Source organism: Ceratina calcarata, unplaced genomic scaffold (assembly GCF_001652005.2).
Source record: "Ceratina calcarata isolate Rehan_Ccalc_2016 unplaced genomic scaffold, ASM165200v1 scaffold514.2, whole genome shotgun sequence".
NCBI lineage: Eukaryota > Metazoa > Arthropoda > Insecta > Hymenoptera > Apidae > Ceratina > Ceratina calcarata.
In genome coordinates this window covers 315,383-327,157 of record NW_017175971.1, presented here as the reverse complement: position 1 = coordinate 327,157, position 11,775 = coordinate 315,383, and the positions used below count along the sequence as shown (strand labels likewise).

The 11,775-nt window shown below is 34.8% G+C and overlaps 5 protein-coding genes across 10 annotated transcripts in view; 2 read left to right on the top strand and 3 right to left on the bottom strand.

Annotated features, from left to right (window-relative positions):
• Positions 1-3,361, bottom strand: part of LOC108628278 (serine/threonine-protein phosphatase 2A 56 kDa regulatory subunit gamma isoform) — a 12,259-nt gene extending 8,898 nt beyond the window's left edge. Inside the window, exons 1-3 of one of the 3 annotated variants that reach the window (XM_018030094.2) lie at positions 2,995-3,361; positions 2,358-2,420; positions 38-212 (exon numbers count right to left, since the gene is read on the bottom strand). In XM_018030094.2, coding sequence (XP_017885583.1) covers positions 38-212; positions 2,358-2,420; positions 2,995-3,024 — 268 coding nt within the window. In that variant the 5' untranslated portion in view covers positions 3,025-3,361. Of the gene's footprint in view, positions 1-37; positions 213-2,357; positions 2,421-2,520; positions 2,904-2,994 lie in introns of those variants that run through there. The other 2 variants (XM_018030095.2, XM_018030093.2) reach the window with 2 other exon arrangements.
• A 575-nt stretch (positions 3,362-3,936) lies between these two features.
• Positions 3,937-5,850, top strand: LOC108628281 (zinc finger protein ZPR1-like). Of its 2 annotated transcripts, none has more exons than XM_018030104.2 (4): positions 3,937-4,121; positions 4,232-4,354; positions 4,435-5,110; positions 5,231-5,850. In XM_018030104.2, exons 2-4 carry the CDS (start codon positions 4,232-4,234, stop codon positions 5,764-5,766), a joined length of 1,335 nt encoding a protein of 444 aa, XP_017885593.1. In that variant the 5' UTR covers positions 3,937-4,121; the 3' UTR covers positions 5,767-5,850. The 2 variants fall into 2 exon arrangements, with proteins under 2 accessions (XP_017885593.1, XP_017885592.1); XM_018030103.2 differs by having other exon boundaries at positions 3,938-4,121; positions 4,195-4,354.
• A 26-nt stretch (positions 5,851-5,876) lies between these two features.
• On the top strand, positions 5,877-7,799 carry LOC108628280 (zinc finger protein ZPR1-like). 2 transcript variants are annotated; one of them, XM_018030102.2, is made up of 4 exons: positions 5,877-6,017; positions 6,128-6,250; positions 6,331-7,006; positions 7,127-7,799. In XM_018030102.2, exons 2-4 carry the CDS (start codon positions 6,128-6,130, stop codon positions 7,660-7,662), a joined length of 1,335 nt encoding a protein of 444 aa, XP_017885591.1. In that variant the 5' UTR covers positions 5,877-6,017; the 3' UTR covers positions 7,663-7,799. The 2 variants fall into 2 exon arrangements, with proteins under 2 accessions (XP_017885591.1, XP_017885590.1); XM_018030101.2 differs by having other exon boundaries at positions 5,878-6,017; positions 6,091-6,250.
• LOC108628233 (dynein light chain 1, axonemal) lies at positions 7,689-9,828 on the bottom strand. Its single transcript, XM_018030003.2, has 3 exons — positions 9,729-9,828; positions 8,258-8,435; positions 7,689-8,193 (listed from the first exon to the last, which is right to left on the bottom strand). Exons 1-3 carry the CDS (start codon positions 9,826-9,828, stop codon positions 7,800-7,802), a joined length of 672 nt encoding a protein of 223 aa, XP_017885492.1. The 3' UTR covers positions 7,689-7,799.
• Positions 9,829-10,176: 348 nt separating this feature from the next.
• On the bottom strand, positions 10,177-11,769 carry Tfb4 (transcription factor B4). Of its 2 annotated transcripts, none has more exons than XM_026816350.1 (6): positions 11,577-11,769; positions 11,008-11,504; positions 10,804-10,926; positions 10,599-10,734; positions 10,474-10,510; positions 10,177-10,385 (listed from the first exon to the last, which is right to left on the bottom strand). In XM_026816350.1, exons 1-6 carry the CDS (start codon positions 11,584-11,586, stop codon positions 10,250-10,252), a joined length of 939 nt encoding a protein of 312 aa, XP_026672151.1. In that variant the 5' UTR covers positions 11,587-11,769; the 3' UTR covers positions 10,177-10,249. The 2 variants fall into 2 exon arrangements, with proteins under 2 accessions (XP_026672151.1, XP_026672152.1); XM_026816351.1 differs by having other exon boundaries at positions 10,249-10,390.
• Between the last annotated feature and the right edge of the window lie 6 nt (positions 11,770-11,775).

Below are 11,775 nucleotides of genomic sequence, written 5' to 3'. Positions count from 1 at the left end.
ACATTATACTGGTATTGGATATTTTTTAACAACGTACCAGACAAAAGGGGCAGCTTCTGAAGTTCGCGATTTTTCGATATGTTAAACCTTGAGCTACTTTGCCGCTTATCTTTCTTTATCACAGGACCTCCGGGTTGATATTTGATCTTGTTGATCAGCGTTGGTGGCGGTGGTGCACTGGTCACCGGTGGCCCTCCTGCTACCTTGTTTGCCTACAAAACACGAAAAATAATCCCATAATAATGAAAACTTCCAAACTTCATCATTAAATATTTGCTAGATTTAATGCAGTGCAGTGCGTGCATGAAAACTGTGTATGAAGCAACAAAATATTAAAAGAGAAAAGTTTCTTTGTTAAACATAGACTTGATCTAACTATAGTTAAACAAACTTGCGTAATGTTAGGTGTGAATTCCCAAATAAAGTATTGCAATTTTTATTCGTTTTAATTTAATTTTAATAGTGCTGGTAAAAGAGTTATTCCGTTTATGATTTTAATCAAAAGTTCCTTTTCATTTATATACATTTCCATACAAAGTGGAAAACAAAATTGTCTCTTAAAAGCAAATGTGTATGTCAATCTATGTAATATCCTCATTACATTCAACACAACTGTTCCAATATTGCATTAATCCCTGGCTTCCCCAGAAGAAGTTTTGTGGTTGATCTTGGAAGCATTTATTCATTATTGGTCTTGACTCTTCATCTAAGCTGATGATCCATTTAGAATATCCTCTAGTGGTCAAAAAAGATGACAGTTACTTGCAAATGAGTCTTGGACAATTACATCATTACATAAGTAACACTCTAACTTGTTGGATCCACTAACGTTAAATGAAAAAATTGAGAAAAGTACAAGAATGATTTCAATACCAATCACAAAACTTCTTCCTGAGGAACCTGGATGACAGTGCAATCTTTGAGGAAGTGCGACCCAGAACGTTTTTACTCATTACTCTTTGTCTTAACCGTGTAAGACGAATTTCGACCTTTCTTATTTCTATAATAATTAGCTGTTAATAATCTTCCCTTTCTCAATAAAACATTTTTGTGATTGATTGAATATTCTTGAAGAAACATGCATATGTACAATTTTAGTTAGTACCTTACGTTTTCCTATTATAACACTAAAAAGATTTAATCAAAAGAATTAGACGAAAGTGCACTAAAATACGAGGTTCAATCCAAGTTATTAATGGCAGATTTTTATGTTACAGATACATGTATAATAATTTGTTTCCGACTTAAATAATTGTTCCAACCTTTAATAATTAGACATCTTTTCATGCAGTCGATTGTAAACTTTTCATATTACAAACGATCGAAAATTGAATAAATGCATTGCAAGGCAGTGTAAATACTAAAGCGTCACGCAGTACATACTCACATAAAAATGTTTATATCGTGGCAAATAACAGCACACTCTAGTTTAATATATACTATTAACTGATCTTCAAGAATTAATTATTTTTGAATGCAAACGGATCTTAATTAGGTATGAGGTTCTTAAAAGAAACTGATTGAATATACAAAGCAAGGAATAAGGTATAAAATCTATGTAAATATAATTCTAAAAATTAGAAGCAGCTAACACATTCATCTTAACGAACAACTAACATTTTTAATCGTTAGCACATGTATAAATGCACAGTAATTCCATCGTTTTGGAATTCGTTACATTTACATATATCATAAGTAATCGCATTCCATATGAATTGTACATTAATTATGTTCAGGAAGCGTGTTATAGAACAAATGTATAACACTGATTATCTTTGGTATCATTTTTAAATAAAAGAAATGAAAAAACGCTCACGTGTAATGAGTAACGAAGCAGAAGCTAAAATAAATACTTTTGTCGTTTTGCAATGTACTCATCTTTCATTTACATCGTTCTTTATTTATCAACTACGTGCATGCTTATGCGCCACCTGTGCCAGTAACATTTTATCAAAGAAAACTTTAAAATTGTTTTAACAAGTGTACGTTTAATTGAAAAAAATAAAAGAAAAACGATACTGACATATCGCACAGTAGAGAACCGCAGTAGTGTATACTCGAATACACACGAGACTCCTTGAAAGAAAACATTTCAGGTGGCACATCGTTGACACCGTGTCGAAGATGGATACCGGAGCGCTCTCGGAGCAATACTTAAATGTTACACGAAGTCTGTCAGAAAAACGGAACTGCATGCATTTCGATGTCTTTTAACAAATCAAGTCCGCGACGCGTGTAGAAACGAAAAGGAAAGTCCATGATGTACGAGAAATCGACGATATGACAGTGGTCGATTCGAATTCAAACGAATCACGTCAATCGGAAGAGGCATAGAGAGAGGGACGATATAACCTCACCTCGTCACTTGTCTCGCCGTCCTTGCCGTTCTTTCCCTTGTCCTTGCCGATCTTCGTCGCATCCTGGAACAAAATGAGTAAATTGCACCGCTTCTCCCACCGTACAATGCCACGACAGCACGATTCACGGTTCGAGACGCGGCCCGCTCGCACGAACTCGTACTTGCGATGTCACAAAACGGAAACGGAGAATTAGTTGAAGTACCATTGTCAGGTCCTCCGGAACGTTGAGCCGAGAAAACGTACACCAACGAAACAGATATTAAGAAATCGGAATCACGCTACACCCTTCGGTGTCTCGGCTACCGGGGTTGTTTCCCCGTATACTCTTTACTCTCCCTTCTTCCCTTTCTCTCCTATCCCTGTCATCGTTGTCCTCTCTCACTCACTCACTCACTCTCTCTCTCACTCTCTCTCTTCCACACTTTTTCCCTCTCCTTCTCGCCCTCAAACACGCACATATACACTCTCTCTCTCTCTGGAACGCGCGCGTGTCCGCGATCTCTCCTCGTCGGAAGGAACACTGTTTTCTCTTATAGCATGCGAGTATGCCGATCTCGCGTAAGGAGAAACGTACGTATACATAGACAATATACGACTAGAGACAGGAGCGACACACAGCACACGATGAACGCACCTTATCTTTTTTCGACTGCCGACTTGACATATTATCAGTCGCGGTTTCGAGCTACACGTGATCGAGTTAAATACGGGTTAGCACACTCCGAAAACACGTAGTAACACATCGATCAGCAGGAACCGAGCTGAAACGGGACACTCATTCGCGGCGGCCATTGGCTATGCATAGCCATTGAACTTTCGGCCGGCGATTCGCGCCACTCACTGAGAACGCTGAGCTTCGACTTTTCCCTAGCCTTGGAGCGATTCAGGAGCTTCTTTTCACTCCTGCATTTTCTTTACTGGAATAACGTGGAATAACGCGCGCGGTGCTGCGTGCAAGTAAAATATTACGAGCACCATACGTCGACCTTACGGCGATCGCGACAATTCTGCCACGTCTATACGCGGAACGTAGCGTATACGCGATAACACAGGTTATAGTATCATTAATATGTAAGCGATTCTCGATCGAAAGAATCGCAGTTTACTATTTTGTATATCTAAATAATAACAAAATCAACTGGATACGCGACAAAGAAAATAGGAATTATTCAAATTGTCTTACATGGCGGAATATAAAATTGCTATTCCACGTGTAAAGTGTGATATTAAATTGTACAATTTTAAATGCATTCAAAATGATGCACATGAAGTTGGCGCTCATATGTAATATTTATATAAACATTATAAAAATACGTGGTATCTTGTATGTAACATTTTGACAAACAAAATAAGCATCATTAACAGATAAATCATTTAAAAAAGAAATAATTTATATGCTTCTCATAATTTTTTAATTAATTTTTCTAATAATAATTTATTGGTATAATATGATTTTATATAGTCTTATGTTTTAGACCAAAACGATTATTTTATTGCCATGGTAACAAGAATGCATAAAATATTTTACCAATTATTTTCATAATTTTTATTTCCATTTTAGAACTTTATAGTTACTTAATGATATAAAATTGGCGATATTTCTCTTTCCCTAAAGAAAAGATTATGATGTCTGATTCTTACTAGATTCTGGACAATTCTGGATGAATCGAATCTGGAATGAAACATTTTAATAAGTAGTTAGCATGTTTTCGAAAGAATTGCGGAGTGTTGAATTGTTACAAAATCGTATTTAGCAGATAAGTGAGTATTAAATAGAAGAACATAAACAGCTTGAATTAGAACAACCCTTTAATTTAATTCAACTTTGAAATAGATTTTTTACAAAACTCACTGTTTGTTTTAATCTGGAGATGGAAATTCAAAAGGAACTTCCTAAAGAAAAACCAAAACCTATATTTCGCGACTTGACAGCCGAGGATCCAGAACCAGAAGCAACAGAGATAGAAAGTCTATGTTTGAATTGTGGAAAAAATGTATGTATAATGCCTAAACAAATGGATAACCTATATATGTATTAATCTACTTTAACTAACATAGTATTTTGTAATTGCAGGGCATTACTAGATTACTCTTGACAAAAATCCCACATTATAAAGATGTCGTAGTAATGTCCTTCGACTGTGAACATTGTGGACATCAGAATAATGAAATACAAAATAGTGGCAAAATTGCTGAAAAGGGAGTTAGGATAATATTACAAGTCAAAACATCTAGAGACCTGAACCGTCAAGTAGTTAAATCTGATTATACCAGTGTAAAAATTCCATCTCTGGACTTTGAAATTCCTTCTAGATCTCAAAAGGGAGAAGTCACAACGATTGAAGGTATTATAGAAAGAACCATTACTGGTTTGGAACAAGATCAACCTGACAGGAGAAAAAAACATCCAGATGCTGCGGCTCAAATTGATAAGTTTGTTGAAAAACTTAGAGAACTTAAATCTTTGAAAGAATCGTTCATTATGACATTTGAAGATATATCAGGAGAATGTTATGTGGAAAATCCTAAAGCACCATTAAGAGATGAGGAATGTACTACAATGCGATTTAAGAGAACAGCAGAACAAGATCATATGTTAGGAATTTACTCTGAAAATACGGATGACACTTTGTTAAAACCGATAAAGGAAGGGGAATATACTTTAGAGGAAATAGAGGGTGAAGTTCTTTCCTTCAGAACAAATTGTCCGGAGTGCAATTGTCCATGTGAGACTAACATGAAAATGACCAGTATCCTTTTTCTACATACAAGAGATTTTCTGTCTATTCTCTGCAGTATTTTTCATTTTCATTTTAGTATTGATAATTATAATTAGAAAAAATGGAGTTTCTCCTTAATTACATTCGTAGACATTCCACATTTTAAGGAAGTTGTAATTATGGCAACGGTCTGCGAATCTTGCGGGCATAGAACGAATGAAGTTAAAAGCGGCGGAGGTATAGAACCTCTCGGAGTGAAGATAGAAGTAACAGTGGCTGGGAGAGAAGATTTCAACCGCGATTTGTTGAAATCTGAAACTTGTCATATGCAAGTACCTGAATTAGAGTTGGAAATCGGCCCCGCAACACTTGGTGGGCGATTCACTACCGTGGAAGGTATTCTCGTAGCAATCAAAGAACAATTATCAACGTCAACAGCTTTTACTGGCGACAGTTCCAATCCCGAAACCAAGGAAAGGATGGAAACCTTCATATCTCAATTAAGTGAGGTCTTGGAGGGAAAGCGAGATGTCACGCTCGTGTTAGACGATCCAACGGGCAATAGTTATGTTCAGAGTCTCGCGGACGAAGGTTTAGATAGCGGCTTAAAGATCACCAAGTACGAAAGAAGTTTCGATCAGAACGAAGAGCTCGGACTGAACGATATGAAAGTTGAAGACTACTAATCGTTGTTAAATAAATCAATGTTCGATAAATGTCAATTCAATGTATTTGAATATGGAAAAAACATGTATTATAAATGTGCATTACATTATGTAAATACAATAAAGAAAAGATTATGATGTCTGATTCTTACTAGATTCTGGACAATTCTGGATGAATCGAATCTGGAATGAAACATTTTAATAAGTAGTTAGCATGTTTTCGAAAGAATTGCGGAGTGTTGAATTGTTACAAAATCGTATTTAGCAGATAAGTGAGTATTAAATAGAAGAACATAAACAGCTTGAATTAGAACAACCCTTTAATTTAATTCAACTTTGAAATAGATTTTTTACAAAACTCACTGTTTGTTTTAATCTGGAGATGGAAATTCAAAAGGAACTTCCTAAAGAAAAACCAAAACCTATATTTCGCGACTTGACAGCCGAGGATCCAGAACCAGAAGCAACAGAGATAGAAAGTCTATGTTTGAATTGTGGAAAAAATGTATGTATAATGCCTAAACAAATGGATAACCTATATATGTATTAATCTACTTTAACTAACATAGTATTTTGTAATTGCAGGGCATTACTAGATTACTCTTGACAAAAATCCCACATTATAAAGATGTCGTAGTAATGTCCTTCGACTGTGAACATTGTGGACATCAGAATAATGAAATACAAAATAGTGGCAAAATTGCTGAAAAGGGAGTTAGGATAATATTACAAGTCAAAACATCTAGAGACCTGAACCGTCAAGTAGTTAAATCTGATTATACCAGTGTAAAAATTCCATCTCTGGACTTTGAAATTCCTTCTAGATCTCAAAAGGGAGAAGTCACAACGATTGAAGGTATTATAGAAAGAACCATTACTGGTTTGGAACAAGATCAACCTGACAGGAGAAAAAAACATCCAGATGCTGCGGCTCAAATTGATAAGTTTGTTGAAAAACTTAGAGAACTTAAATCTTTGAAAGAATCGTTCATTATGACATTTGAAGATATATCAGGAGAATGTTATGTGGAAAATCCTAAAGCACCATTAAGAGATGAGGAATGTACTACAATGCGATTTAAGAGAACAGCAGAACAAGATCATATGTTAGGAATTTACTCTGAAAATACGGATGACACTTTGTTAAAACCGATAAAGGAAGGGGAATATACTTTAGAGGAAATAGAGGGTGAAGTTCTTTCCTTCAGAACAAATTGTCCGGAGTGCAATTGTCCATGTGAGACTAACATGAAAATGACCAGTATCCTTTTTCTACATACAAGAGATTTTCTGTCTATTCTCTGCAGTATTTTTCATTTTCATTTTAGTATTGATAATTATAATTAGAAAAAATGGAGTTTCTCCTTAATTACATTCGTAGACATTCCACATTTTAAGGAAGTTGTAATTATGGCAACGGTCTGCGAATCTTGCGGGCATAGAACGAATGAAGTTAAAAGCGGCGGAGGTATAGAACCTCTCGGAGTGAAGATAGAAGTAACAGTGGCTGGGAGAGAAGATTTCAACCGCGATTTGTTGAAATCTGAAACTTGTCATATGCAAGTACCTGAATTAGAGTTGGAAATCGGCCCCGCAACACTTGGTGGGCGATTCACTACCGTGGAAGGTATTCTCGTAGCAATCAAAGAACAATTATCAACGTCAACAGCTTTTACTGGCGACAGTTCCAATCCCGAAACCAAGGAAAGGATGGAAACCTTCATATCTCAATTAAGTGAGGTCTTGGAGGGAAAGCGAGATGTCACGCTCGTGTTAGACGATCCAACGGGCAATAGTTATGTTCAGAGTCTCGCGGACGAAGGTTTAGATAGCGGCTTAAAGATCACCAAGTACGAAAGAAGTTTCGATCAGAACGAAGAGCTCGGACTGAACGATATGAAAGTTGAAGACTACTAATCGTTGTTAAATAAATCAATGTTCGATAAATGTCAATTCAATGTATTTGAATATGGAAAAAACATGTATTATAAATGTGCATTACATTATGTAAATACATATTTTGCAATGAAATTGCAAAATTTTTAACGGGATAATTATACAACTGGTATTGCGTCAAGTTTCTTCAATTTCGGAAGTCTTTTGGTTGCCTGACTACGCCAAGACTCTATGTCCATGCCTTCACAAATAGGATTATTGATGAACAATAACTCTTCGAGAAGTGGTATTTCTTGGAGGCGATTGAACTCTGCCCAATCTTTCACTAAATTGTTGGACATGTAAAGCACTTTTAATGCTTTCAATGCATTGACACCTTTGATTTTTTCTATTTGATTGTACGATATCCATAGTTGTTCTAAATGTTCTCCAACTGCCTCTAGGCCGGAGAACGTCTTAATATAATTCCGACCCAAAGAGAGGATTTTCAAATATTTTAAAGAATTTATACCACTAATCTTTTCTATCATATTTGTTGAGAGAGATAACTTTCTAAAGAGTAGAGTAAAATGTAAGCTCATTATTCAGAAAAATAGTTATAGAAAATGTTACTAACTCCACGAGAGTAAGTGACGCTAAATTGTTGTCCATTTTTTCGATTGGTGGCCATTGAAAAGATAAAATGATTTCTTTTTCCTCGCTCGCACGTAAGCCAGTTTTTTCCTCCCATCTCTGAATAGCATCTTTGCAAGTTGTTGGTTTAGCCTGATTAAAGAAGAATGTTATTAAAGAAGCTAAAAATCATATCGATAAAAGTTTCTAATTTACAGGATTCATGATTTATAAGTCCACTCCTGCTTCGTTGAAGAACAAACGTTTATATAATCGTGATATTGCTAACGTATGAGCAATATTGTAAACAATTATTTTCAGTTAACTTCACTAGTTTATTGTATGAAATCTAAAATTCTATAGTATTAATCCCGTAATTATTTACTACGTAGAGTAATGTGTTATGGAATTTATTCGTTCCGATCCATTCAAAAATTTCTTCAGATTAGTACAAGTTAACAAAAATTCAAATAAAATATAAACTTTGTAGAACCATATGTGAGTAACACCTTTAGTAAATAAATTACTGGCAACAAAATATAAGTCTTAATTTATCAATGATGAGCGAATACGATCGAAGGATTTATGTATATTTCTACTTTTAATTGAACAATGAACTCTAACACAAGAATCGATGTTGATAAATCGTTATGGGACCAATCTACTTTCATCGGTAGATTAAAAGATTTTGCTTTTATTATCGATCTTCGTACACTTTTTGTGAGCGATGAAAGAATACATGAAGCTAAACAATTTTGTGAAGATTACAAGTAGGTGGACACTAATTATTTCATCATTTCTAAATGTTAAACGATCCGAAATACTTGTACACTAGAAAGGGCTTGGAACCACCAGGAACGAAACGATCCGATGTCATTTACGAAAAGAGACTTAAAGATAGTGCGTTTCATCCGCAAACCGATGAATTCATACCTTTTTACGCTAGACTGAGTTATCAATGGCCCATCACAGTCTTAATTACGTCTTCAATGTTGGCACTTTCAAGGTACATAAGTCCCTCTCCTAAGAGCAAAATCTTTTAACTTTTAAAAAAAATTCAACACATTTCATTTTTGATCATTTTATCCATTTCATAGAAGTACTATCGCTCTAGTAATATGTCAAATAACGAATCAGATGCACAATGCCATCCTCAATCATACATATAGAGGTGAGGTAAAAGATGATCCTGAATATGATTTGAACATGCACACGGCATTCTTTTGCGCGGTGGTAACAAGTTCTATCGTAACTATTGGATTTAAACATCTAATGTCACGAAGAGGATATGTGCAAACAGTTAGTCTCTTGTCATTTCTTTCGTACCGTTCTTTATATCACTGATACCTATACGTGTATCTCTTCTTGCCATTAGAGATGCGTGCCATTTTATGCAATAGTCGCAGGACACGCGATAAATTTGTCAATTATGCGTCACAGAGAACTCCTCTGCGGGACACCGTTGTATGCGATACATGAAACTAAACCGTTCATGGATTCAAAAGTGGCAGCCGTGAAGGGATTATCCGAATGCTTCATCACAAGAGCACTCATGTCCTTTCCATGTCTAATCATAATTCCTGTTATGACTTATAGATTCATGCCATACTGTTTTCCTCAGCGTCGACCGCTTCTTTTATTTGCAATTGAAACTTCTTTGTGTGCTCTCGGGTAATCATGAACCTTCATTTCAATTATTTCCGTCGTACTTCTCTGTGTCATCTACTGAATGATTCATTCTTTTTAGCTGCATGTTTATGATTCCATTCACCTATGCCATTTTTCCAGAACGAAAGTAAGTAATTTGAGTCAGTTTTATACGTTCTTATAGATATTTTTATATAAAAACATTTTATTAAGCTCTATGAGTCCGAAATGGTTGAAATTGTATGAACCTGAATATAAAGAATTTGAAGAGTCTTCTAAGAGCCATGTAGATACAGTATTTTATCATAAGGGACTGTAACAGTTTTCTTTAGTGACAAGAAAATAATATCTATGGTGAGAAAATAGATATATTTAAATAAAAAATTCTATCTATCGGTAATATAATTACAAGCTTTAGTGAACTATATCTATATTCTTTTTCTTTTTCTTCATTTTCATAGGTATAGGTCCTGGCATTTTGAATACTGTGCTGTAAAAATGGCCCAGAAATATATAAATTAGTATTTGATAATAAACGAATGAGAAATTAAAAAAAATAATTGAAATGCTTACTGGCAAGTTGTACATATTGGACTGAATTTACAGAATACTGCAAGGAAAATTATTAGTTATTACTTTTTACGTCTAAAATTATTATTTTTGCTTACATAATGATGTAACAATCTAATTTGTCTTACTTGATAGACATATGGAGCATACATAGCCAATATCTATGAGCTCTTGATGGCAAAAGCATGCTGCTCTATAATCTACTTTCACAGGTGGTGGAAGTACCAATTTGGACCTAACGTTTGGATCTGGTAAAAATATCCACTGAAATAGACATTATAGGAATATATAAAATAAATTTTACATACAATATAAGCAAATAAATTTCCTTACCAATAAATATTGTAATAATCCACTTAACTGTGGCACTTTTAAGTAAATTCCACCAGTGATATCACAGCCCTGTTGAAGCAAGGTCAAATCTTGATCTAAACTACATACGTCCAATATTATCCCCTGTTTATTAAAGAAATCATCAAATTACTTAAATGTTCGAGCTTATATGATATAAATTGTAATGCCAAAAGAATGATTAACCATTTTTTGGGCAGTGAAGAATATGTTCATGTAGTTCATATATTGTATTGCCGAATCATTACTGGCTGTAATTACAAGCATTCTTGAATGCAACTTTTCACCAGCAACCTTTTCCCTTTCTAATCTTGCAACGTAACACAATGCCATAGTTAATGCGCCAGACATTAAGCTTTCTCCATTCAATGGTTTATCCAAAGAAATTTCATTGATGACTTGTTGTAACTGCTGTCTTATAGTACGTTCTACCATAGTAAATTTTTCATATTGTCCATCAATTTGCCTGATTTCTGATGATTTCTCACATGGATATAAAAATTTTGCTCCATGGCTATAGCATGCTAGCACAGCAAGTTGATTGTTCGACGATTGCATCAAATGTGCATTCGCGAAGACGATAGTAGAATCTAAACATTGCGTTAATATCCTTGTTTCTTGCTTTACGATTCTTTGTACGGGATTTACGTCTAGCACAATTATTAATAAGCTCGTATCTATCTCTGAAATGAATAGAACAATTGTGTTATACAATAAATGGTTTCCTTAATACAAATTAGATAACCCCAACGAACCATTTGACATCTTGACTTAGCGCACATTAATCGAATCCCTTGATACGAACATGAATTAAAATTTATGTGACATATTTTATTGTCTTATTATACATTTATTTATAAATATAAACACGTAATATGTCCAAAACATAAAACGGATTTGTGCGATTTATAATGCTGATTGATAGCGTGTACAACGTAGTGTGCAACGAGGAAA